Source organism: Tyto alba, unplaced genomic scaffold (genome assembly GCF_018691265.1).
Source record: "Tyto alba isolate M040663 unplaced genomic scaffold, T.alba_DEE_v4.0 Super-Scaffold_20, whole genome shotgun sequence".
NCBI lineage: Eukaryota > Metazoa > Chordata > Aves > Strigiformes > Tytonidae > Tyto > Tyto alba.
In genome coordinates, this window is record NW_024881283.1 from 3069525 (window position 1) to 3095227 (window position 25703).

Below are 25703 nucleotides of genomic sequence, written 5' to 3' on the forward strand. Positions count from 1 at the left end.
AGTAGTTGGTTTAGGTCTCAGTTTAAAGAGAAACTGCTAAATTAAGTGAATTGCTGATGTTTTCGTTTGGTTACTGTGCTAGAGTTCATGTCCCAGAATCAGAAACCATCATTATTCTTAAACATGTTTAACAGTTTGGCTGTAGAGTTGTAGATAACAACATTCAAATGATTTTTCAGTACACAGCTGAGGATGTTAACCTCACATGCTTATCTGGTTTTGAAAGTATTCTTTTTCAAGTAGAGCTTTATTGTCTTTATCAAAGCAAAGATATTGGCAAATAATTGGAAAATATTTCATTATAATAAAGTCATTACAAGCACGAAACTCCTGTGAAATTAAATGTATATATAAAGATTTTCTTTGTAATTTATAGGACAGATTAACATGTTTTTAATACAGACTATTTTATATGCACCACCTTCCTGTTAATGGAGACTGGTGCGTATTTTTATGCACCTCACAAAATGGACTCTTAATATCATTCTTAAAGCATCTGTTCGCTGCAGAATCTGAAAGAATGTGAACAACCCTTAACAGCATTCTCTGTTCCCCCAGCCTATTCCTCGCCTGTTTTTTGCGGGAGAACATACAATTCGCAACTACCCTGCAACTGTTCATGGTGCTTTACTGAGCGGACTGAGAGAAGCCGGTCGCATCGCAGACCAGTTTCTTGGGGCCATGTATACTTTGCCTCGTCAGCCTACGGCTGGGGTCCCCCCACAACAAGCTACCAGCATGTAAGAAAAGTAGAAGGTATCAGAAGAGGAGTGACAAGACCACAGTGCTGCTGTTGTGGACTCTTTGGGATGAAGATATTCACGTAGGCTGGAACAGTATCTGCTGAGAGGACTCAGCCATGAGTTACTGCGTAATACTTCCACTAGAATGGCCTTACAAAAACTTACCTAACCTTTGGCTTGGCGCATCCTTTTACAGAATCTCTTACAGCTATTTGAAGTGTCAGTGTACACAGAATCCTTTACTGCCAAGCTAGTCAGGGACTTTTTTGACTCTGCAGTTACATTTTGAAAGTCAGACTTAAAGCTGGAAGGGGTTTTTTGAGATTTTGGGTTGGGATTTTTCCCTACCTATATGTCTATTTACAACTCGGTAATTGCACAAGGCCCTCTAGAAGCTGGTTGCTACGAATAGTAGCTTAGTGTAGAATTTATATAAACTTCTTTGGGGTTTTAAATTTTTATTGTTTTATTTTGAAGAATAATATTTTTTGACCAATTCTATCTGGCATTTGAGAATTTGGTACAACTGTTTCCCCACCAGTAACAGCAAATCACACCCCTCCAAAATGGTCCTTTGGCTGCTACACCGTATGCATCCTGTTTTAGAAAGAAAGCTGATATTGCTAAGAGTGTGCTAAGAATACTGTTTTATTAAATACTTTCAACAGAAGAAATCATCAGAATTGTATATTTATAAGTTAAAAGCTAGAAATATTGTTCGTATTTGTTCTTCTGTAGAAACAGAGTTGTCTAGACAGTAAGTTAGGCAGGAGGCCTGATCTCTTGACTTCTGCATGCTGCAGTTAGACATTCTGTGTACCTGTTGATTTCATTTCTGCTAGGTTGATGAGATGATGGTGCAGCTGCCACTGTTATGCTTCTGAAAATCACTTTGGTTTGGCTGCTTTTCCAAATATTTTCCTTATTAATTCAGCACATAGAGCCTGCCTTTCATTGCATAGAGCAGTCTTATTTAAACATTTAGGTCCTTTTTCCTCCTTCTCCTTTCCTCATTTAGCATTACACTTTTCTTATTTCTTCCAACTTTTCTCATCTTCCTATTTCTACTTTTCAGTTTTTCTGTTCTCACTCTTTCTGACCCCATATCTGTAAATGTGCTGTCTGTCCCAACTTTCTTCTGTCCTTTCACCATCTGTTCTGCTGGAGGATCAGTACCTCCTCTTGTTTCATGCTCATCCCTCTACAATTACATTGCCCACACTTCTTCCTGAAGAAAATACATACACAAACATAACAGCAGCCCTTAGTTGTTTATAGCTGTATTGTGTTTGGCCATGGACTCTCAATCTTCTAGCATCATTGCTTCTACTGTTTATTTGTGTCTCCTTAGTAGCTGGAGATCACTGTTCCATCTGACCATGTCTATTGCCTTCTGGTTCCTCTCTCATTAGATGTTGGAGTCAGCGAGGGCCTTCTCTCCATTGGTAGTCCTGACAAGCTGTGAGAAAGGGGAGGACTCTGATGTGGCAGGGGTAATACTCTGTGATAGGGCACAGACTTTTAAGTGTCAAGGATTAAGCCCGTTTGAAGTGGCTGGAGTTGGTGCCATGGGGGACCCTCTATCCTGAACTTCTGTCTAAATTAGTGCTACCTGCCCTATATCTCTAACTTTGCAAATGTTGTTGTCACTTGAGCCCTTTATTGAAAGGGGTACTCCTCAGCAACACTGCTCATCCTTGCTGTTCCTTCTGGGGAACAAGACAGACTTTGTGATGGTTGGTCAGAAAACTGTCAGTGAAGTGGGGCAGGAATTAGAATTCCAGCAGGGCATGGAGGAGGGGTGTCTAGGGAGTGACGGCAAGTAAATTGAAAGTAACCTGAGACTCAAGACTCCATGCCCTTATGTTCAGGTAAAAGCCTCTCAGCACTACTACCCAGTGAAATCTTATTCCAGGATGAGGGATGTGACAGGCCTTTAAAATTCAGCAACAACTGATCTAGTCTGTTGACTAGTCTGGCTGAAGATGGGAAAAGGATCTGAGAGTTAGGGTGCTATGTTCTATAACCAGGCTTCCAGCCTCTATGGGTCTCCATATTTGTGGGGTGGTTTACTACTGGGCTTAGTGATGGTGCTGTCTTTTGCCATAAGGACTGTCATCCCATTTGCTTTAGCAAAGTGTCAAAAACTCAGAAGAGCACTTCTGGCCCATTGGAAAATAAAATAATCCTCAACCTAACATAGCCAAATGGTATCTTTTCCAGACAAATACCAAGTCAATTTGCATCAGCTTGTTAATGTTTTCAGCTGCTTTGTTGTGCTTTACGTTCTAACTGAGATTTATCAGATTATTCAGCAGCCTGATGCTGTCAAACAACACACAGTAATTTGTCAGACATTCAAATGTGAACAAACTTCCTTCGTGCAAGGCCATTGCTTTGTCTGAGTGGGGCTACTCTTTCACCTGACAACCAGACTGTCCTGTTTTCCCTTTTCAAAAAGACATCCAAAAACTGTGGTGACCACTGAAATAAGAAGGTGGAGATGAAGCCCTGACAGTTCCCACTCTTTTTGAAGGTATGCAGGGAGTTGGTGGGTGTTAGCACATGGTGGTGGTGGGCATGAACAAAGGAATGGGAATGCCAGGAGATGGGGAGGAGGCCCTGTGACTTGCTTTCGGAGTCTTCACTGGATGATCTGTGGCCTGCTGCACCCTGTCCTCTCCATTATCTCTGGGGGCCGTGGACCTATTCCTCAGCCAGTCCCTGCTAAAAACAGGTATTAGTAGGTATTAGAGTGAACAGCTTAGAGTAGTTTCAGCTCTCAGGGGTGTTTGAAGCTCAGTGAAGACACGGATATGACTGTGCAGGTAGTTGCTGAACACCTCAGAGCTGCTGTGTTGCAGCTCCTGCCCTGCATGGCCCATTTTGTCATGATCAGTGGAATTGGTTGCAGCTTAGGCAGGGGGTAGCAGTGGTTGCGTGAAGGTCAAAAGACTGTTCCTTTTGTTCTGGTTGGATCCTGTGGAATTGCTGGGATGGAGCGGGGAGCTTGCAGGGAAGCACTGTTAACCCAAGACCACCTGGAGCTTGCAGACCTGGAAGAGATGGCCTGAGCATGTAGTGATGAGACAACTTAGTATTGGGGTTCAGCTCTGCTAGGCCACATGGTGAAACTCCAGTTGTTTGTCCAGGAGCAGGATGGTCTCGCAGTCTTTGCAGCACCACCAGTGTGTGATATTCCTTGAGTAGGTACTCTCCCAACAGTTAGCAGCTCTTGCCCTGCTGCTTGTGTCATCTCAGGAGTGCCTTCTGCTGGGCCTCAGGTGGTGGCTCTGCGTCCAGACTATCAATCAGTGCACGTGTTTAGGAGCATAGTGCTCTCTGCTCCCTGTGCCGGGGTCTTTAGATGGACCCTGCATCTGACCCGTAATGGCTCGTCCTATTTAAGACTGTGGTGATGTGGTACCGAGAGTCTTTCAGTCATACAAAGTGTGACTGTGCTTAAAATAAACACGAAGCAGACGTACTTTCACTGTAGCTGTAGATTGAACCTTTCTGTGTCTTACCCCGACAAATCGGTAAGGAAGGCTGACTTCTAGACTGGCCTTGCTCCAATGATGTTATTAATGAGCCTGTTCTTGTACTGATAGAACAATTTTTGTAGTTTCTCATGCAAATATTGTCTAGTCTAATACGTGCTTCATGAAATAACAAGCAAAACAGTAGCAGTAGGGTGACTTGTTCACAAGCATCCAGAAGTGCTATTGAGCTGAAGAAATCACTTGTCATATTCATACTGTATCAACTCAGCTGCACAAGTAAGTGCAAACTTCACAACACTTCCAAATAAAAGATGTGCAGAGACATTTCATGGAAGAATTATGCCAATGTTTGAAGTACCTACTTAGGGTGGGGTTTATCTCACCTAACCTTATACATTTTCTCTGCATTAGTTGTCTCCAGCCACACTTCTCTAAAGAAACTCATTTTGTCCCTGTGTCCAAATAGTTTCAGGACCTCTGAGTCTGTTAATCAGGGCTTTGAGTCCTGGTAATGCATGACCTACACCCAAATCTTTCTTACCAGTATGTGGCCAAATGTGCCACTCTTGCAGACCACAGGTATTAGTGCAGTTACATCCTGTCAACTCGGGGACCTCCTGGAGATGGTTTCCATTTACCGCTTCTGTGTTCCAGGCTCAGCTTGCAGCTTCCCACTCTCACAGAAACTGCTTTGGATACATCGTATGCTTGGGAGTCTGCTGTTTCATGGAGCCAAAAGTTTGGATCTTTGATTAATTAATGTTCGTTGGTCCCCATCAATGTGTAGCATTAATTACCCATCTCCATGAAGGAACTTACACTCACTTTTACTCTGTTGTTCTCTTTTTCTAGACACTGTATCACCTCACCCCAGTAACTTTAAGGCTATTTCACCTGAACAAGAGTAGATTACCTGTTTTTTAAACTTCACACTTAAAAGACAGACAGAGATATCCCAGCCTGCCAACCCAGCCTGGATGATAAAGTATCTTTTACATCTATGTGTTTATGCCTTCAGAAGCTCCTGAATGAATTTACATTGTTTATGGAGAGGTCCTAGGTATGTGTTTGTGCAGAGACCATCTGTTTAGTTAACCACTTGGTTTAGATTGCGGTTACCTCAGTGTAGTCCCTGGCTGTAAGCACCTCGTGGCAAGGCACTGGAATTCCTGATAGTGGTGCTCAGTGTGTCCGTCCTTCCAGCAGTGTCCATCCTGCAGCCTTCTCTCTTCATATCTGCACCAAATGCTGCTTCTCTGAGCATCTGTTAATTAGTGCTAGATTTTGCAAATGGTGACATTACTGTTTGCTTTGCTTCCAAGCCATCCCTGGGTAGCCGCACCTCTGTGGAATTGTGTTTGAACTTACTCAAGGTTAGAATAGACATGTGGACCACCTGAAAATGGAAATTACTTACCTAGGTGCTATATGACATATGTACTTTACATACTCAATACTTAGGCTTCTTCCTTATAGTCTCACATACTCTTTTCTTTTTTTCAGATTTTTTTGTTAAGCCTTGTGTGCTCATGGCTTAACACAGGGGGAGGTTCAAGTCTCAGCCATGATCCACTGTTATAGGACAAAAATGTCTCCAACCTCAAGTTCTAGGGCAGCATTAGAACTGATGTTTGGACAACATACTCCTATTATTAGTAACTTTTCCTTGCTCACAGAATCATATCCCCACTTCTGAATAACATGTAAAGCTTGTCAAACTGCTGAATTTGAATGCTTTTTCCTGATTCACTGAGGATACTTCAGCTTGGTGGTCTCAGGCAAGCATGAAAAAATATTACTGCAACTAGCAGTGTATGTATCAGACTACTGAATTGCTGTTCAGAAACAGAAGCCAACTTTTTCTGTAACTGTCAATGATGGAGGATGTAATTTAGAATTAAGTACCCTTTATATTCCATTTGCCTTCATTAAACGTTACACCCTACCTGATGTTTCATGTGTGCCCCTAGGTCAGAGCAGCTGGAAATCTCACCATCTCCTCAGTTCTCTATGCAGTATACTCCTGCTATGCTCCAGTGTGCAATTTGGTTTGGGTCAGCACAGGAGGGAATGTGATTTTTGTGTGGACAAGAATTTAGGACATTATTTTACTTACCCTTCAGGGTGTTCTGGTGGGTATGATCCACTCAGCATTTCCTCATAGTTGAAGTGTGAAGAGTTTGGGCACTGTGCCTGTTTTCAGAAGCAGCTGAGATGCTGCAGCTTTGGAAGAAAACAAGATTCCCATTTATTGGTAACTCATCATAGTTCTGGAGGTATCTGGTCCATTTGAGGAGACAGGATAGCCAAGCTACTCCTGAAGGGAGGTCCTGGAATCTGGCCTGGGATGGGAAGGGCTGCAGCTGGTAAGATCTTGGGCCTGGATGCACCTGGAAAAACTCCAGCTGAGAACACTGAGCTAGTGCAGTTTCATGAAGGAAACTGTAAGTGATGATCTTGTCCTAGCCTTCACCTTCTTCAGGTTGTCATGTTCAGCCTACTTGTTTTTATTTTGCGGTTTACCCTGTACAATCCCAGCTTCGTTGGATGCACCACAGGAGCGTTCTGGGTGGGAGCTTGAAGTTAATGGCTTCAACTCTATGACTAATCCAGGCCTTATTCTGTCATTGCTAGGGGGATGTTGGTTTATTCTCCACAGTACCATAACTGGCGTGATTAGCCCCAAGGATCCATGGTGCACCAGAGAAGTGAGGGCAGTGTTGGGCCCCAGTCTGGGTCAGTAAGAGTTAATGTCAAATACGTTCACTGACAGCCAGTGTTGGGGCTTCATGTGCAGAAGGAAAGAGCTTGTGCTCCCAATAATATGGTGGTTTTTAAAGAAGAGGAATCCTGGGTGCCTGCGTAAGGGAGTATTGCTAACAATGAAGGAAGGTATTTGGCTGTGGCTGGAGGGAAATGTTTGCCTTCCTGTTGGTGGTGTAGGGAGGCAATGGGGTCACAGTGTGTGAATAGGAGCCACGTGATGCATCTTGGCCTTAAAGTCCTAAGAGGGGTTTGGAATTAGGATAGTGCAGGTAAGTCCAGGGGGGCCTTGGATCAAGTTAGGTGATTCTCCTCCCAGCGGAGCTCTGCAGTGGCGCAGCCTCAGCCTCCTACTTGTTCATTTATTTCCTCCTGATTTGGCTGCATTCTTGTTTGCACCATGACTGCTTCAGCAGGAGGTGCCCTCCACCCTTGTACCCCCTCAGTTTACCCTGGTCTTCTGAGGCCTGACAAATGTTGGCTTGAATCCTCAGCAAGCCGAGGAGAATGAACAGAGACCTTCCCTTTCCTGTGGTGTCTAGGCCACCAAGAGGTACAAAATACCACTGCTTTATCTGGGGACGTTTCTGAAGGGAGATAGCTGTGGCTGCTGTGCCTGACTTTGTGCTGTCTGTGTGCTTGGACAGTGTGTAACAAGGTACCTTGGGGACTCAAGGATCCTTAAACCTTGTTTCCATAACCTGATGACAGCTACACTGAATTCCAGTTCAAGTTGAATGCAGAAAACTTGGGAACAGTTTTATGTGTCCATCTGTGCAAATGCCGAAAGCAAGGAACTAAGTTGGGGTATCAGATGCCTTGGATTAAAAACAGTGTTAATAAAGATATTAACAAGGATAACCACACCAGGAAGCTGATGGAAGGCAGGCTGTTGGTGGAAACACGAGTAGCTGGGAACCAACCAGGCAGGCAGCATGCCCTGTGCCAGTGAAAAATGATGCTGCACACTAAAGGTATCCAGAGATCAGTGGGACTGGCTCCAGAGTTGGGTGGGCATTCCCTACCTGTCTACAAGGGTAATGAGCACTAGGACTGTTTTTCTGTTTGGAGTGGTGGTAATGGTGGTAGGCAGATCAGTTTGCAAGGTCAGGAAACACAGTTCAGGGAGCTGCCAGCTACCTCTGTAGCTTAGGTAAATACTGCTTTGGGTGTGATGCCAGAGTTAAAATACAAGACACTACTTAGACCTCTGTGAGTGGCTGATCAGGAACCCACGGGAGGAACAGCAATGCTTGATCTGGGCACGGGCTGTATACATGATCTGGCTCAAAATCTCACCAATAAAGATGATTTACAGCAGCAATCTTCTCACAGGTACAACTAAAGCAGAAAGGATTGCAGCTGGAATAATAAGAATACACTTGTTTGTAGGCAACATGAGGACTACTTACTTAAGCCCACCAATGCAAATCAATGTGACTCATCAAAAAGAGCAGAGCTAAAAAAGGCTTCAGAAAAAGAGTGAAGTTTCATGGCTAAGGAGCAATGCTATGGTAGGTGGGCCATTAGTCCAGTACACATACTATAATGTCCTCACATAGGACTGGTGAGCCTGGCCTTGAATCACAAACAAGAAGAAGAAATACCCTGTGATACATGCTTGAGGTGCTGACAGGGGAGTGACTTAGAGCAGATGGAGAAGCTATAGTAAGTAACTCTTTGCTTACGCTTCTACAGATCTCTGCTGTCCTTACCAAGCCAGACACAGCAGCATTTGTGTTGTAGCTACAGTTACGGTTAAGAGATGAAGAACCACCTCTAATGATGTTCAGTAGCTGCCTGTGTGAACTGGGATAGAAAGGCGTCTCAGCCAAGCCAAAAGTCAGTTTTCTTAGACAAATATTTAAGAGGGAATCTTTGTAGGACTTTACCTCCAGTTAATGAGCTCGACCCAGGCAGTAGCAGCTGAAGTGACAGCTATGGATGGCTCCCAAAATGTCAGTGAATACTAACAACCCATTTAACTGAGCCTCTGGAATAGCATCCAGTTTTGCAATCAAATAGAATAAAGGAAAATACCTTTGTCTAATATAAAATGTGGTGCCTGGGGCCCTTTACAAATCAATGTACTTCCCTTGAAATGACATGGTTATAGTCACAGAGGGTCATTCTGCATATGATGGGTGCTAATTGTACCTGCATATTGTAAAAAGTTAAAGTGTGAAGGAGATTTTGCCAGTTGTACTGACCTCTACATCCTCCAGCTTCGTCCAGGAGATAGCCAGCAGATCCTTGTTCCATTACAACCTATACTGGCTGAGTGATGGAAATCTAATGAAGTGGCAGTTCCTTTCCCTCTGCAAGAATGCCCTTCCCCCCACCCGCTCTCAGCAATGTCATGCCATTCAGTCTAAGTGGAGAGTGGCTGTGTTCAACTTGATTTGCCGTGTTTGCGTGCACTGTCCATGCCTTAAATGCAGCCTCGGAATGGATGTACGAGATCTGTCTGGATGCAGGCAAAAACTAAGAACAAGGTAGTGAGACTCAGCACTGACACACAGTGCTGCAGACTGGAGCTGTTTCAGCAGTACCTCTGAGTAATGGACACTGTGCAGGAATTCAGCCGGAGCTAGAAATACCACATCACGAACATGTAAAAAGAGAAGAGTTTTTATTGATTATATACTGTAGAGCTGACAGTGTTCGAGTCAGGAGAGACATGCAAATAAAGTGTGTGTTTACATTTGGCATGCAGACTAAGAGCACTGTGTAACTGGAAGGAGGTGAGCACCATCTGTATCCACTGCATGGGCAGCCTGGAGAGGAAAGAGCTGGCTTCCCTCTACTGAGCATGCTGAGACAGGGAGAGTTTTGAGAGAGGGTGAAACAGTGCCGATAGCTCTATTGGACACAAAGGTTGTTTTAGGGAAATAGGCAGTACTGTAACCCTGGAAAATTTGTTTAACTTGGATGAGTCTGTGATTATGAAAAGATTGCTTGTATTATTTGTATTGGAACTAAGCTACCCCAGCCCAAATATATGTCTGCAAATACAAAAAAATAGATTTATTCTCTTAAAAATACATTCCATGCAGCCTGGAGTGCTGCTTCCCCAAGGCAGGAGACTGCACTGCATGCTGGGCAGCCTAGCAAGATGATCCTTTGGGTCCTTAGGTTATTGACCATCAGAGACATCTGCAAACAATGCTTCATGTTTCATCACATACAGAGCAGTCCACTGGAGGCTGGCCTTGGAGCAGTACTTTGACCACTCCAATGATGTGCAAGGGTGGCAGAAATGAGGTCTACTATACTAGTGATGACACTAATGTGACTATTGCTTCCATCAGTAGCTAGGAAATTCCTCCTGTCAAGTGTCTCTTGATGCACCACAGTGCACCACCCTGCCCTGTGCTTCCTGCCCTTTTCCCTTCCTGGAGGTACTGTCCGCAAGAGGACTGCGGGTATCCCCTCAGCCGTGTCGGCTCAGCTGCAGTTTGGCGATGCATGGCACTGGTGCTTGCACTGCAAAGCTGTCGCCCCTCCATGCTACCTGGGCAGCTGGAGAGGCGTTGCTCTCTGTGCTGCACGGGTGTTCTGGACACAAAGGAAGCTGCTCTGTGAAGCAGCAAGCTGCTGGCCCACAGGCTGGTGCCAGCCATTCTGGGGAAAGCCACTGACTCTCCAGAAGGGACCAGTGTCTCTGTTTCCTTGGGAGAAGCGAGCACTGACACACTTCCTCTGTACAGCAAATACATTTACAACTTTGGAATTACCCGAGTGCTTGATGCATAGCCTCATGGCATCATCAAGCCCACTGAAAAGCCTGCTATATTTATATGCTAAAATTACAAATACTTCTTCAGTGATGGCAATATTTACACATAGACTCTATTTTACAACTGTTCAAAAAAAGTGTGCAATTTGAGTAAAACACATTGTGTTTCCTGAAGTCATTGCTATAAGTTTAATAATACAATCAGCTCCTATTGCACTCATGATTAGAGGGCATGGCCCCTTTCAATTTTAAGGAGGGTTTTCTTTCTCAGATTTAATCTCAGTTGTGGTAAAAACAACCCAGTGTACAGTTACTGACTGACATACGTGTTCATTATTTACAAGCAGTGAGATCAAGTCTAACGCAATATTTCAAGGTATGTGCTGTAAAATACTGAACAAAGGACTGAGGCAGCTGAAGAAAGGAGACATTGCCTGTGAGAAGCACCTGAGGAGAGCGGAGAGTGCCAGAAGAGCTGCACTGCTGGGTCAGTAGCTGGGGCTCCTGCTGTGTGCAGCTGAGCAGCAGGGTGAAGCCCTCTTCTTGCTAAGGAAAAGTCTGGTTCCTGGCTGACAGAAGGGTAAAACCAACAGCTACTGCTGCTGATGGTTTTTCCCTTGCACTTCAGACATGGGGTTGTGTTATTGGGGTGGGCTGTGGGGTTGAAAGCTGAGGGGTAAGCCAGAGTTTTGTGGGTTGGTACAGGAAGCCTGTGTTAACCCAGCAAGTTGTATCATAGGGATGCAGGGCTTTCCTGGACAGGCCTGAAATCAGTTCTGCTGGAAGGAGCTTTGGAAGCACCATGGTAAGCTGGATCCATGCCAAGAATATGAGGAGGAGAGGGCTGGTGGATGTGTGTGGACACCCAAGTGTCCTGTGGAATGTGGACCACTGTCCTGCAGCAGAATGGGGCTCATCACTGGGAGGAATGCCGTACAGTCCCTGCTCAAAGAGATCCTCGTCCTCTTCAGTGCATGTGCACCATCCGGCTGTTTGTAAAACTAAGCTGCAAGTCCTGGGCAGCAGCGACATGGGGTGTGGGGGTCCCCCTAAATATGCTGCTTCTCTGTGAGACTGAACTGCAGTGCCAAGCAGGTTGTCAGCAGCGGTTCTTCTACAGGGACTGTAACCAGGTATATATTACGTGGCTGGAGAGCTGCTTGACAGCACATTTGGGAATGTAAATAGAAACAAGTAATTTCTGTGATGTCTGAAGAGGCAGGTACATGCCTCCAAGATGCAAACTCGCAGGTGAAGCAAGCATGTACTGCAGGAGGCATTTGGGCGACTCGCAGCAGAGCAGCTGCACTGGCTCAAAGGGGGTTTTGTATGCAACGGATGGAGGAGGACCTAAGGCAGCATATTTAGTTTTGAAGGCAAGTATTTTCTTAACATGAAAACAAGGGGTAAAGAGTCAGACCGTAGTGTCCTGAGGCTAGGAGAGGCTAGCAAGCAAGCCAGCCCCATAAGAGCACTGCTCAGATGTGGCACTTCTGGTCAGGTTGCAATTCTCTATCAGCCGTGGAAAGCCTGCAAGAGTGCACAATGAGGCAAGGGAAGCTGATGCCATTCAAGAAATCAATCTCAGTAATGTCTTGTTTTGTGTGGTGGTGGCGCTGATCCTGCCACGCAGTTAAACTCTGAGCAAAGCAGGGAGCTCAGGGTGGATATTGCAATTTCACAGGCTTGTTTAAAAAAAAAACCCGCCCAAACACCATTGGAGTTTCAGATCGCAAAATCTGCACTAATTTTCAGTACTTCCTGATAAGCATGGGGCATTTCAGAAATCTGAATTTAACTTCAGAATTTCAGTTTCATTCACTTTTAGTTTGGATTCTGAGTTTAAAAATTTTTTCCCATTATACTTGGTATTTATCCCATTCTCTACTAGCACTACCATGTAATGAAATGGTAAGAGATAGCAGTTGATATAATTTATTTTAATATAATTTAAAGATTATTAGAGCTGCCACTTAGTGCTAATTTAAAAGCATTATCTTTTTGTCTTGTTATGCAACTTGACACTTACACGTCATGAAATACAAAAGAATAAAATGAAGGGTTAAAAATATAAATCTGAGAAACCATCTAAAAATTGCAAAAGGAAACACTTTTTTCAAAAACAATTTTTCCCTTCCTCCAAACAATCTTTATTAAAAAAAAAATCAATCATGTCAATGAAACACCTTCCTTTTTATATAAATGTTTTCATAGATATTTTCCAACCAGCTCTGGTTTTTTTTTTGATTGGTTTGCCTCTCAGAATTGAGGCATATAATTCCAAGGGACAGGGAGGAGATACGGCATATAACCGTGCATGTATGGATAGTCACGCACGCTGTCGTGGTAGCTGCTCGTCTGGGAGGTGAGAGGTGGGGATGAGTGTGGGGTGCAACTCAGACATGGGAGCTGCTGGGTCGCAGCTGTTCCCACCACACCTCCAAAACATAAGGAACCTTTTCCCTTCCGCAGCATTGTCCTTGTCCCTCCATAGAGGGGTGTCTGTTTCCAACAGGCAGAAGAAAGCACTGGGGGGGCGGGAGGGGGGGGTGTCAGTGGTGTTTGTGTACAGGACAGGAAAACTGTGGGCCAGCCCTGCAGCTGGGTGGTGAGCTGTAAAGGAAGGACTGGCAGAGCTCAGACTGTGAGCCAGATGCAATCACTCTGCTCAGGGCAGATGCTGCTCCAGCACCTGAGCACCCCTTGGAGCTGTGGGGGCGGTGTCTCCCCCCAGCAGTGATGCCAGCTGCACTCGGTGGCCTGTGGGTACTGACAGGGTCCCGTACCACTGTATTTGAAGCAGTCTCTGACCAGACCTGGATCCTAGACATGGCAGATGGGGTGGTCCTGAAGAGGTAGCTACACCGGAGCTCCACCCTGTTTTAGGAAGGAACAAAGACGTTCTGCTTGTCTGCGAGGAAAAGCACTTGTTTGTTTTTCCCTTAGAGCATAACTGCTGAGATCAAGCAGCAGGGTTGTTGCCTGCAGAGCATGATGGTCATAAAGCTGGTAAAAAAGCAGCCCAGTCCAAGTCAGGAGGAATTTTCACTGCTGCATAAACTGCTGTTGCTTTGGTTCAGTGGATGACTTCTTGGTGCAAGATCTCAGTTGGCAATGAGTAGATCATGCAAAGCTTGTTGCAGAGACTGACAGCAATAGGGAAAAAAGCTGCTTCTAAACCACATCTGCTCTCCTTCCCTCTTAATGTGTAAAGCAACCAGTGGGGAATGGTTTCCTCCTGCCTAGCGACAGAGGGTGATGGGAACACAGGTATGGGGTGACCACAACCCAAGCCAACAAGGGTGTATTGGGAGACTGCAAACTCTGCCTAGGGACTGAAAGCTTTCAGTTGTGGAGCTGTGTAGGAGAGCTGTCGGGCTGGTGGACTGTAGTCACAGGGTTACTTCTGGGATCTTGTCTAAATGCAAGTGATTAACCAGACGTTCTCGCTTGTCCAGGGAGTACCATCATGCAGAGTGTCTGTGCAGTCAAGGTTTCCGTATGGAGACAGACCTAGCATGCTATGGAGAAGACTGAGATTGCAGGTACAGAGATGAGAAGTGGGAGTCCCCTGAGCAAAGTCTCTGCATCTGCCTCTTCATCAATGAAGAAAAATAATTCACTGGTAAAGCTCCTGTACCTTGCAAACTGCATTAGAAAACTGGTTTCAGGCTAGCTGAAGCCTTTGGTGAGGTTACAATCAGGTGTGACGCCCGTGAGCTTGGTACTATCCTGCCTCTTGCTTCACTGTGCAGCGTGTTCACTGAGTGGAAGGCAATACAATTCATCTCCAAGATGTTGTCCAGCAGGCACGGGAAGTACCCTGTAAGAGACAACCCTGCAGCATCACAGACTGTCCAGGACCCACAGCTGCCTCTGGCAGCATTTTTGCTCTGGGGAAGAGTATCATGATTGCCCTGAGGCAGCCATCCTAAAGCCCAAGAGGATCCTAGCCCAATGGTGGGGCATAGGGCAGTGGCAGAATCAGTTTGGAAGATACAGGCTCTGTCGGTGTTTACAGTGGAGTAAGACTAAAGCAGAATGACCTGGCCCTGCCCCACACAGGCAGGGCCTATTACCTTTTCTTATGCTGCAGCATACCCTGCACCCACTTCCACACCCAGCATGTGGATCTTGCAAGTGAGATGCACAGTACCTGACAACACAGAGGAGATGGAGCTGATCTAATGTCAAAGCACATCTCCACATGCAAGGTGTTCAGGCTCCTGTTACAGTTGGTGGAGGTCTGGGCAAGACAGGCGATCCAAATGATGGTGAGTATGTTACAGGGACCTGACTATACCCAAGTTTTCATTTGGTGTTGACCCAGTCTGTGCAGACAAAAGCAGCATAGCACAGCGTCAGGTACAGGAGCCTGCATGTGGCCAGATGAATGTCACTGGGTAACACCTCTTGGTGACCACACCGAACATCGCTGTGGTGTCCCTTTCCTCAGCTACCGACGAGGACAGCGTCAGTTCACTACTCTCTACTCCAAACATTACCTATCTCTAAATGCCAGTCTGCAAAGGTCAGCTGGGACTACATCCCTCTGGGCTCTCAACTTTGTGCAACTTCACCAAGAGGTATGACTATGTAGGGCTCTCAGTTGCCTCACTGCTGCTCTTGTATCAAGACTGAGCAACTCCTGTGCACGTCCAGTAAGAGACACTGATGACAGGTTCAGGTCTTACGATATTTCCTGCTGTGGGTGATCCATAAATGGAAAGATGCACTGTGCTCTGGGCATGTATACAGGCAAAGAGGGAGTCCCAGGAGAAAGTCTTGTACCAACATAAGCACGGCTGCACACCTAGGAATTAAAGTCTGCCTGGACCTCTATCTCCTCTGAAGGGAGCTCTCTCTGAGGAGGCTGGAATGCACATTTTTATCCATATTTCAGGCAATAGGTCATATTCACTATAATGTGGGCCATTTTCCACTTCTTAGTGTGTCCAGAAAGATGTGTTTTAGGAAGCAGAGCAGCAGGTATGTATCAGCAGACAATCACCCTAGTACTACAGCAGTCAGCTGAAGCAGGTAAGTCAAGGGCTCTGATTTTATCTCTCCAAATGTTTTTTCTTCCATCCCTGATTGTCCAATGTGTGCCAGAGGATGACTAGGTGTAGTGCTTCTTATTCCCTGGAGAATGTTTTTAGCCATTAAGCTAGCTGAAACAAGTTTAGAACAGAAAAATAAGGTAGTACTTTTTTACCAGTGTAGGAAATGAGTAGAATAATTTACCAAGGCAATACAGCAGACACCCCACCTCTGGGCAGTACTAATTTAAGCCTGGATTTCTCCTAAAAGGTTTACATTCATTTTGCCCAAGTTCTCTAAGTTCTATTACTGGGAGGTCAGTTCAGATATTGGCTTCTTGCCTTGTAAATTTCTTTTCTGGATGGTCCTTAAACACACATACCTGCTCCTCCACTTGGAGACCTGGTGGTGCATGAGGGCTGGATTCAGGTTCCTGCAGTTCCATCTTGGTGGCTGGCCTTTTCCCTGGTGTGTCAACCTGTGAGAGGTACTCAGAAGAGCCGTACTGTTTTCTTCTGGAACTGGACACGAAATCTTTGCTTTCATCCTGTGTTAAGGAAAGTAAAGAGGGTTGGGTCTCAGGGACTACGAAGGGGTCTAGAATAGCACTAGGTACCTGGTCCTGGGTTGGTAGTGTGAGGTGCTCACTTGAGTCCCTTTGACAAGGAGGGACTTGGGCCACCAGACCAGCTCTGGCATGTCCTCGCTTATATGCTATTTCATAAAGATTTTTTTTTTTTTAACCATCTAGTAATTTTAACCCAAGTTATGGGTGCAGAGTCTTCTGTTCAGCTGTGTGACCTGTGCACAAATCTGTGCTCAGCCTGCGTGGCTCACTGGGCCCAGAGTGCTTGTACCCATGAGGGACTATCAACAGAAAATCCCATGGTTTAATGACTGAAGCAGTTTCTAAAAAGTATTAACTCTGAGTTTTAACTACCATGGGTAGGCTGTGGCCAGCAACCTAAATCCCCCGTTTTCTTGGCAATGAGGATGTGTTGTGGGAGTGTCCTACACCGTGTTCCTGTTATAGACATCTACAGGGCACTTTTAAACTCACTAAAGTTTTCTTGAATGTCTGCAGAGACATTTATGGGATCATACCCTGGGATTCAGATGTCTACTGTCTGCCTTAGGCTAGGGCACTCATGTATTTTACTGAGGCTGCACCCTGCTGTGAGTCATGGGGGTAATGAGTCCCTGTCACCCTGCAGCTCTCTGAGAAGATGGCAGTGCTTTTGATGTTTCTGTCACTGTCTGGAAAACCTCCTTATCCACAAGTTCCAGCACACTATAGGACACCATCACGTCAACATCAGAAACAAAACAAATCATTACAACGGTGAACTTACACTTGTAATAATGTAATCAGCTAGTGGGCAAAGTGTAATAGCTGCACTGCACTACTGAAAGCTTCATCAGCTCTGCTTACATTGGGGATGGCATGTTGCTTGCTGAAACACACAGTGCATGGCCCTGTGTTAGGGCTATGGGTGCTGGTGGAAGAGATTCGGTCCCTGCCCTGTGGCAAAAGGGATAGCAGGGAAGGATGAGGCAGCAGCCCCCGCGCCTGGCAGAAAAGCATCTCTGAGATGGTCGCCAGGCTCTGATAGGCTCTCAGAAAGAAGCTGTGACATCTGGTGGGGCTGGATGGGCAAACATCTGCCCTGAGCTGGCCCTGCTGTAGATGACATCCAGCAAACACTAGACTTGTCCTCCTTGTGATCCAAGCCTTACAACTGAAGTGAGATGTCAGCAGCAGCAGTAGCACCTCGGTGAATAGGCACAACACAGGAAGAGGTCCCACAGCAACCTCCAACCAACCATGGGCCAGAGAGAACCATTGTGGGCCAGGCTGCTCATAAAAGCGAGAGGATAATTTTTATTTAATGAACGGCAGTCATCTTGATGGACCTGGATAGCTTAGCAAGGGCTAGGCACATCTGTATTTCTGATACAGTAGTTGTCTTTCTTTAGAGACAAGGCCACTGGGTGAACATATAGGGCCTCCATCCCCTTGGGCATCTGACAGTGTCAGACTATCTCTGCTGCCAGGCAGCATGACTTTATGACTATCAACCCAGATACACTGGTCTCAAAGAGTTTTGTAGGTAAAGAACTGAGCCAAGGCCATGAGGCTGGCCACCCCCCATGTGTCAGCGATGCAGACCACTACCTCCTGATACTTGCACCAGATCCAGGTCAGTGCAGAGGCTCAACATGCTCCATGGCACCCCAAAAGACAATCAGCTGGTCACTGATGAGCTCCTGGGAAGCTTCTGTGAACAGACTGTGACCCCCAGGATTTGCACAAAACAGGATGGAACCCTTGGATAAAGTTATTGAGGTCCAAGGAAAGATGAAAACACTGATATGGTGTGGCTGGCTGCTTAAATAGGAGCTTATGTGGAGTCATCAAGGGTGAAATGGTGATGGATGCACTTTATATTAGTCCCTAAAGCAGAGAAGAGGCAAGAGGTGGTACATATCTGGATACTGTCAGGGAGACTTCCATGAGACCCACCCACCATGAGAAGGTACATGTAACGTCACTCCAAGAAAAGCCTACCTTTAGGTTTTTACCTAATTTATGCGGCACACAACCCAGCTGCAGTCATATTAATGTCACAGCCACAAGAAAAACTAATCAAGTGCATTCATCTTGCATTGCTGCCTGGTCGCCTGCTCACTGCCTGCCAGTGCCTTTGGACTGATTTGGGCATTGCAAATTTTCAGCAAACATCACACCAAAGTAATGCCGACTTCATTACCTGAAACACTAAGGCCAAGAGAATGACTGCTTGAGGTCTTGCATCTGCTCACGTCTTTTATGGGATCCCGAGAAAGGCTGGCTGCAAGCACGAGAGGGAGCTGGTCCCCAGGCTGCAGCATCCATCCATCAGCACCTAGTGCTTTCTGGGTCTCCCAAAGCAGCGCTCCAGACAGCTGCTGCTTCTGTACCACAAGTATTGCTAAAAGCTGCTGCTACCTCCTGTAGCTTCATCAGGGACATTTGCCTACATCAGCGGTACAAAAACAGAAGGCTGAAATTACACCTTGTGCCTTGGCATCTCCTTGCAAGAATTATTTCCAGGTGCTCAGTTTGGGTCTGTCCTGAAGGACAGGCTGAGGCAGGGGAAGATCCTCCAGCTTGCTTTAACCTCCTGCTGCACTGCAGAAAATGGTCAGACATCTTGAGTTTCACAGCAGAGAAGAAGTTGTATTTTGGCAAAATCAGCACAGACCCTGTGTTTCTCAAATAGGATTCTTAAGGCAACTTCAGACTTTGGACAGTGGAGCTGTAAGAAGTAACAGTGATTCCTTCACAACAAAGCTGAATGTGCAAAGTTAGCACGGATCAGTGCCAAGCCTTCTGCCACAGAAATAGCTACTTCTTTAACTGAAAGACAAATCCCAGCAGAAACAGACTGCTTGTAATATGAGGCGTATTATAAACCTGAATATACCCTTCAATAGCAGAGATTTTGTTTTTTTTCCAAGGGCATATGCAATAATTTGAGCTGCCCAAATACATAAAATCTGGTATATCTGTGTATCTGCAGTCTTTCAGGGTAACTTCATGCTACTCACTTACAAGCTAAAAATATACTTAGAATTCAGATTTGTGACTATGTGGTGCCAGGGAGATTTTATTCCAAAGTATGATGCAGCGAGATACCTAACTCAATACTCAACAGCTCTGGGTGAACTAACCACACAGTTGCTTTCCTGACTGCTTGTCACTGCAGACACAGGCAAGGCTGGAAGCCAACTAATTCATCAGGGATACCCTGGATGACCACATAAAGGTCAGGCTGCTCTGTCAGGTACACTTCAGATGCTGCAGTAGGCACACTGCATAGCTAGCAAATTTGATGTGACAGTGACCTTGAGAACTGCAGAATGTACTGCAGAACTATATTCAGCCCTAGGTGGGCTACTAAGGGGAATATGGGAAAGAAATATGTGAGTATCCACTCTTTAGGGGTCCATGACTGAGCACACATGTGCCCAGTTGTAAGTGGAGACCTCTTCAGCTGTGAGAGTCAAGGTTGTAGGTGCTGTAAATTCAAACTCCTGGGATAAAGGGAGACCCAGTGATGGATCTCCCATTTCCCAAGCATGTAAGCTGCCATTATGTAGAAGGACAAGCTCAGTCATGTCAGTTCTGCCTGGATTCATGAAAGACAAGTACAGACTGCCTGTGACCCATGAGTGGCCCTGGCCAGGGAGGTAATGTATTCTCAGTGTCCAAATGTAGCTGGAAGGCCAACCTGCTCTTTGTAACACCAGGCAATAGATGCTCTGCAAAGCAAAGCAACGGTACAAATTCTTCTGTGTCTCATTGCCAGAGAGGTGGAAGAGAAGTTTTGCAAATGCAGAATTCCTTTCACATCTTCACCATCTCATCTTTGTCAATGTCAGTCATTTGGCTATGAATTTGTCCCCTCTGTTACCAGCCCTGTCAGCTTACTTAGCTGGGCTCCTCCTGGAGACTGGCAATGGCAGCAGCTGCTTAGAGCAGCTCTAAGTAAAGAGCAGAGACAGGAGCTGCAGCAGGAACCAGCATGTGGTTTAATGAACTGGAGGGGCACTTGATGCCAGTGAGCGCACTTGAAATAATATGGTGGAGCCTGCAGCTCTGGTGGCAAGCACAGCTCACCAGACCAACTTGTGTGTGTCAGCCCTGCTTTGAGGGACTCCCCTTACTTGTATCAGTCAAAAGAACAGGAAAAGAGCACAGCCATCCCCGTAGCTCTTGATTCTTTTCAGGTGGCATATTGACACAGACCAAGGAAGGAGCAGCCACGTGTAACCAGCCATCACTCATCTGTTTAGAAGATGCCCAGGAAGCATTTCCAGACCAGTCTGGTTTCACATGGGGAAACCATGGAGCTCTTAGCAAAAGGAGCTTTATCTCTACAGTTACCATTAGTTATAGCTCTGCCTGAGGCACAACCCTATTAAAATCTGCTCATTTCCATCAGTTTTTCATTACTACTCCCAAGTTGACAGTGCCATGCAAAGCCACTCTGAAAAATACACCATGACCTACATAAGCTGTGACTATGTCTTCTCTGATCTTGGCAAGACCAAATGCTACTATATAGTTATTCATATGGCATTACAAGACCCAAGCAGATGAATCTAATTTCAAGAAGTCTAAATCGGGTACTTCACATATGAGATGCTCCACTGAAGATAACAGGAGCAGCACTTCAGGAAATAAGCTGTAAGAATTTCCTGTCAGGCACCCTAAAACTAACAAGCAGCTTGGAAAACCTCATCAACTGAAAGACAAGAGTGTTTAACACAGGATACTTACAGGTAGCGTGGTCTGTTGCCAAGCAGAACCTGCTGTAGGTTCACTTGCATAGCTCCTGCGTGTTTGCAGTTCAGATGCACTTAAGTTACTTTTGGTCCTCCGGGACCCCAGTTCAGGGGCACTCCAGGAATTAGCTGTGGCACTGGTCCTTGCTGAGTTCTGCTCCAGGGAGTTTGTTCTTGCACTGTTCCCTTCCATTTCTGAGAGGTCCACTGAGGACCTGCACATGTTGGTAGTACTGGGAGCTGCACTTTTTTCCACTTTGGTTTGAGAGTCCTCCAGGGAATGTAAGCCTTGTCTTGTTCTCCAGGAACTTCTCACAGTGACATGCTTTGTTTCAGATGAAGCTGCATCTGAAGAGCCATGGCTCTTCCAGCTGATTGTCTCTGAAGGCAGCTCAGTGTTCCTCTCCGTAAGTTCACAAGTCTTTATCATAATGCTGCTTCTGGAAACTACTGTTTCTGCTTTACTTCTCAGCGCTGCCTCTCCACTTCTGTCCATCTCAGATAATTTCAGAGCACTTTTATTTATTGATATCTCAAAGGGTGTGGGGAGATTGTTTGCTATTGGTGAAGGCTCATTTGAAGCAACTCTGATGTTGCTGGTGGTAACGTGCCTTTCCTTTGCTGCTGTATCTGCACTGGTCCTTGGAGCTGTTGGCTCAGAAGGGAAAATTGTGATGCTGCTTGTCATTTTATTTGTTACCATTTTAAAAACAGACTTCTGTTTTTCTGACTCTGACTCTGAAACAGTCCCTCCCATGACTGCCTTCATATCCTTTTCAACAATTGCAGGTTTAATGACAGCTTTTGATCTCAGAGCTTCTCTCGGGCTGAATGACCTTCTGGATTTAAATCCTCCAGTGCTGGCATCTGATGGTTTCATACACTTGGTGGAGTCTTCATCATTTACAATGGTTTTGTCATTTTCAGTAAGTGGTGCTCTAAAAACTCCCCTGGAATTGGAGAACTGCCTGCAACTGACTGTCTGTCTTGTCTCAAAATCTGACTGAGTGGTTGGTTTTTTGCTTCTTCCCAATTCCTCATTTGAATTAAGTTTCTCCTGGTTACTCTGGGTGGTTTTGGAGTCCGTTTTTAAGCCAGCATTTACATGATCCGTTGCTAAAGCTGAAGACTGTTCCATGACTTCTTTATCAAGACCTGTGAGAATCTGTAGAATGTCCTCCTGACTTCTGGAGCGATGTGAACGCTTTGTTAGTGTTGAAAGCTTTGCATTTTCAAGTGATGTGTCTGCAAATTCTTTTTCCTGGGAGATTATTGCTCTTTTAGCCCTCCCCTCCAATGGATGTCTGTGTGATGCAGCAAAAGTGTTCCCTGCTTCTGCTTTAGAGCCAGTGGAGTCCGACGCTGACACGTGGGAGGAGAGGTGGTACTTGTACACCGAAGCTGTGCCGTTGGAAGAGGCATGATTATCCCTGGTGAGCAGCATGTCCCCTGAGCAGTCACTGACTTCTGCCTGACTTGTTTTCAGCTTTTCAGCCAAAGAAGCCACTGATTCTCCTTTGCTTGACTTTTCATCCCGTGTGCCAGCACCAGTTTGGCAGTTGCCACGGAGCACCCGAGATGGCTTTTCAGCCTTGGATCTCAGGCTTGTGTCACCAACAGGTTTGGAAGACACCTTCCAAGATTTCTGCTCCTGTGCAGCAGGAGGATATCGGCTAAGGACAGATGGCTGCTCTTTCGATCTCTTCCCCTCATTCTGCATGACGCAACCTTCCTTCTGACCAGAAGGAAAAGTGAAAACTGAAGATGTCTCTTCCAGTCTTTTTGTATCTGTCACAGTAGTATCTGAAAGGGCAGATACACCAGATGCTTTTCCTGCTTTTCTGTTCATTAAGCTTGGACTGGGCACCTGCTTACCACCATGGCTGTAGCTGTCATTACTGACAGAGAAATCTCTGTTCCTTACTCTTTCCCGGCGCTGCTGTGGTGAGAGCTCCCTTGGCTTGTGCTTGGCAGCTGTCAAATCAGCTGTGACACCTTTGTATTTAGGTCTGTCATGTTTTCCCCTGCTAGAAAAGCTTGTATCTTCATTTTCAACCTCTCCATTCTCCAGATCTTTCTGTTTCTTTATTTGCATTTTTATTTCTTCTAGCTGACCTGTTAAGAGTTTGTTTTTATTCTGTTCACTCAAGTAACTGTCTTGCAGGTCATTGTTTTTGGCTCTCATTTTTTTAAGTTCTTCCTCTAAAGATTCAAAACGTTTGATCTGAGTTTTAAGTTTCTCAATTTCTTGGGTGAGATCTTTCACTTTGTTGTCTTCTTGATTTTTATTCTTTTGGTTTTCTGATTTATTCCTGGTTTCATTCTCTACATGTTTCAGGAAATCCACACTTCCCTTCCTCCTGGTCTCCTTGGAAGGCAATGCAGAAGTCAAGTCATCTTCAATTCTCAAATCATTTCTGTCCAGGAGATTATTTGATGACCTTTCTAGCAAGTTGGATGCATTTCTAGTTTGATCTGCCCTATTTAGTTTATTGTTTTGTTCTAGTTTCTGTGTTAGCTCCTGGATTATTTTCTCATTCTGCTTTTCTCTTTCATTAAAATGTTTTCTTTCAGTGATAAAGCTCAGTGCTAAGGATTTCAGTTTTTCTACCTCGCTTGTTAAGCTCTGCTCGGTTTTATCCAGCCTATCCTCAGATGCTTCCAGTTCTTTCACTTTCACTCTAAGTATTTCTAATTCTGTAGATATCTTTTTGGTCAAGTTCTTTTCTTCATTGAGGCTAAGACACAGCTGCGTACAGTCATTCTTGCTCCTGCCAAAGGCCTCCTCCAGCTTCTCCAGCTCTGCCATTCTCCTCTGAAGGTGTTCAATTTCTGACTTCAGCTCTCGGGTGAGGCTCTCTTCCTCTTCGAGTTTTTCTTTCATTAACCGGCAAAGCTCTTCAGCCTTCCTAATTTCTTCATCCTTGCCTTCGATCTTCAGCACTCTTTTCCGCAGGGCTTCAACATCAGCCAGCATGCTGGAGTTGCTGCCTTCTGCCTGGATAACTTTGTCCTGGAGGTCAAGCAGCTCATCCTCTGCTTTCTGCAGATTTTTGGTTGCTTCCTCCAGTTCATCAAGGCGGCGACTAAGACTTTGCAATTTGAATCGTAGGTGCCGATTTGAGGTTTCCTTGTAACCTGTAAATTCTGCCATGTTTATTTTTTATTCCTTTTAGCTGAAAGCTTTGCTTAGTCGGGGTGAATGGTGTGATCTTCAACACCTTGTGTATTCCTGGTATGTTACAGTTTCTTCAAACAGAGGCAATCTCACCCTGAAAGAAAAATGCTTAAAATCAATATAAGAGCTCAGAATATAAATATTCTCACTGTATAAATTAGACTTTATATAAATAAATATTTAATTAAACAGTGCTAAATTAGGAGAAATGAAACTGCAAAGAGTCACAGTCCATTTACTTTGGTTATACAGGATTTCCAAAAATAGCCTGTTCCCAATAGCTGAGGGAAGAAAGTGCCCTCCTCTGATGGTGGACCCTTACCCCAGTGCTCAAAAGTCAGTACATGCTGCCCATGTGCAAGCTCTTGGGCTTCAGAGGTTCATGCCCATACCGGACTCAGGCCCCTATACACAGACAAGCCCATGCAGCAGACACCTCTCTTTTCAGCACTACACCAGTCTCCTGAAGATGCTTTAGAGATGTAGATTCAGGAACCATACCAAGACCTGGAAACTAGAAAATACAACCTCTAGGCATTTGGTGGCCCCTGAGGAGGGTGCAAGCCCCCACACACCTGGCTCGACGGTGTGAGAGCTGCTGCCAGTCGGTACTACCCATCATTGTCAGTATCTCTCCTGCAGACCAGGCTGCTCAGCAGAAATTTTCAGCTGGGTTGTAGTCACATCCTGAGGACACTGTGCCAGTGGAGTTTTAAGTTTCTCCCTCCTGTTTCAAAAGCTGTCGTTGCCCTCGGCTGCCACCCACTTGCCCACCCAGGAGATGAGCAGTTGCAAATGCTTACGCCTCTCCTCCCTGCTGCCACTGACAATGAGCTGTGATTGTAACACATGGGCATGTTCTCACACACTAAATGTAGATCTCTTCCCAGCTTGGCTCAGATGTGGCAGGGCTTTTTTTAAACAGCCCCACTGTGCTCGGCAGAGAATAGCAGGGAGGGGGACCCAAGTGGCCCAGTATGGCTGCTGGGAGGATATAAAGTCTTTCTGGTGCGCAGCATCAGCATCATCCTGTCCTGGGCCTGAGGCACATCCCCAACATGTGCAAGAGCTACTGTAAAATTGAGTGGAGGGGGATGACTACAGCTTTTTGACCTGCGCCCTTGCTCAGACTGTCTGCCTCGAAGCAGGACTTGGCCTCCAGCATTTTTGTGGAGCTCTCTGCAAAGGAAACACTCAGGAGTTTCCTGTTTCACAGTGCCAAGAAGCGAAGAGCAGGATGTGGGGAGGAGACAGTGCCAGTAAGGAAGACTGCAGCACCCCAACATGGAGCCTTTGAAGGCGATTAATTTCCTGCTGGGCCCAGCCTGCCAACAGGCACCCCCCTCGCAAGGGACCTCACTCACCCTGGAGGGGGGTCACCAACCTATTTGCTTGGTCTTACGCAC

General features: G+C 45.6%; 2 protein-coding genes across 5 annotated transcripts in view; one reads left to right on the forward strand and one right to left on the reverse strand.

Annotated features, from left to right (window-relative positions):
- KDM1A (lysine demethylase 1A) overlaps nucleotides 1-2941 on the forward strand; it is a 41187-nt gene extending 38246 nt beyond the window's left edge. For both annotated transcript variants that reach the window (XM_033004082.2, XM_042793940.1), the window contains one exon: nucleotides 559-2941. In XM_033004082.2, the coding sequence (XP_032859973.2) occupies nucleotides 559-744 (186 nt within the window). In that variant the 3' untranslated portion in view covers nucleotides 745-2941. The remainder of the gene's footprint in view (nucleotides 1-558) is intronic.
- Nucleotides 2942-9624: 6683 nt separating this feature from the next.
- LUZP1 (leucine zipper protein 1) overlaps nucleotides 9625-25703 on the reverse strand; it is a 44844-nt gene continuing 28765 nt past the window's right edge. For 2 of the 3 annotated variants that reach the window (XM_042793938.1, XM_033004080.2), the window contains exons 2-4: nucleotides 21115-24391; nucleotides 16171-16335; nucleotides 9625-14571 (exon numbers count right to left, since the gene is read on the reverse strand). In XM_042793938.1, coding sequence (XP_042649872.1) covers nucleotides 14533-14571; nucleotides 16171-16335; nucleotides 21115-24273 — 3363 coding nt within the window. In that variant the 5' untranslated portion in view covers nucleotides 24274-24391 and the 3' untranslated portion in view covers nucleotides 9625-14532. Of the gene's footprint in view, nucleotides 15920-16170; nucleotides 16336-21114; nucleotides 24392-25703 lie in introns of all 3 variants that reach the window. The other variant, XM_042793939.1, reaches the window with a different exon arrangement.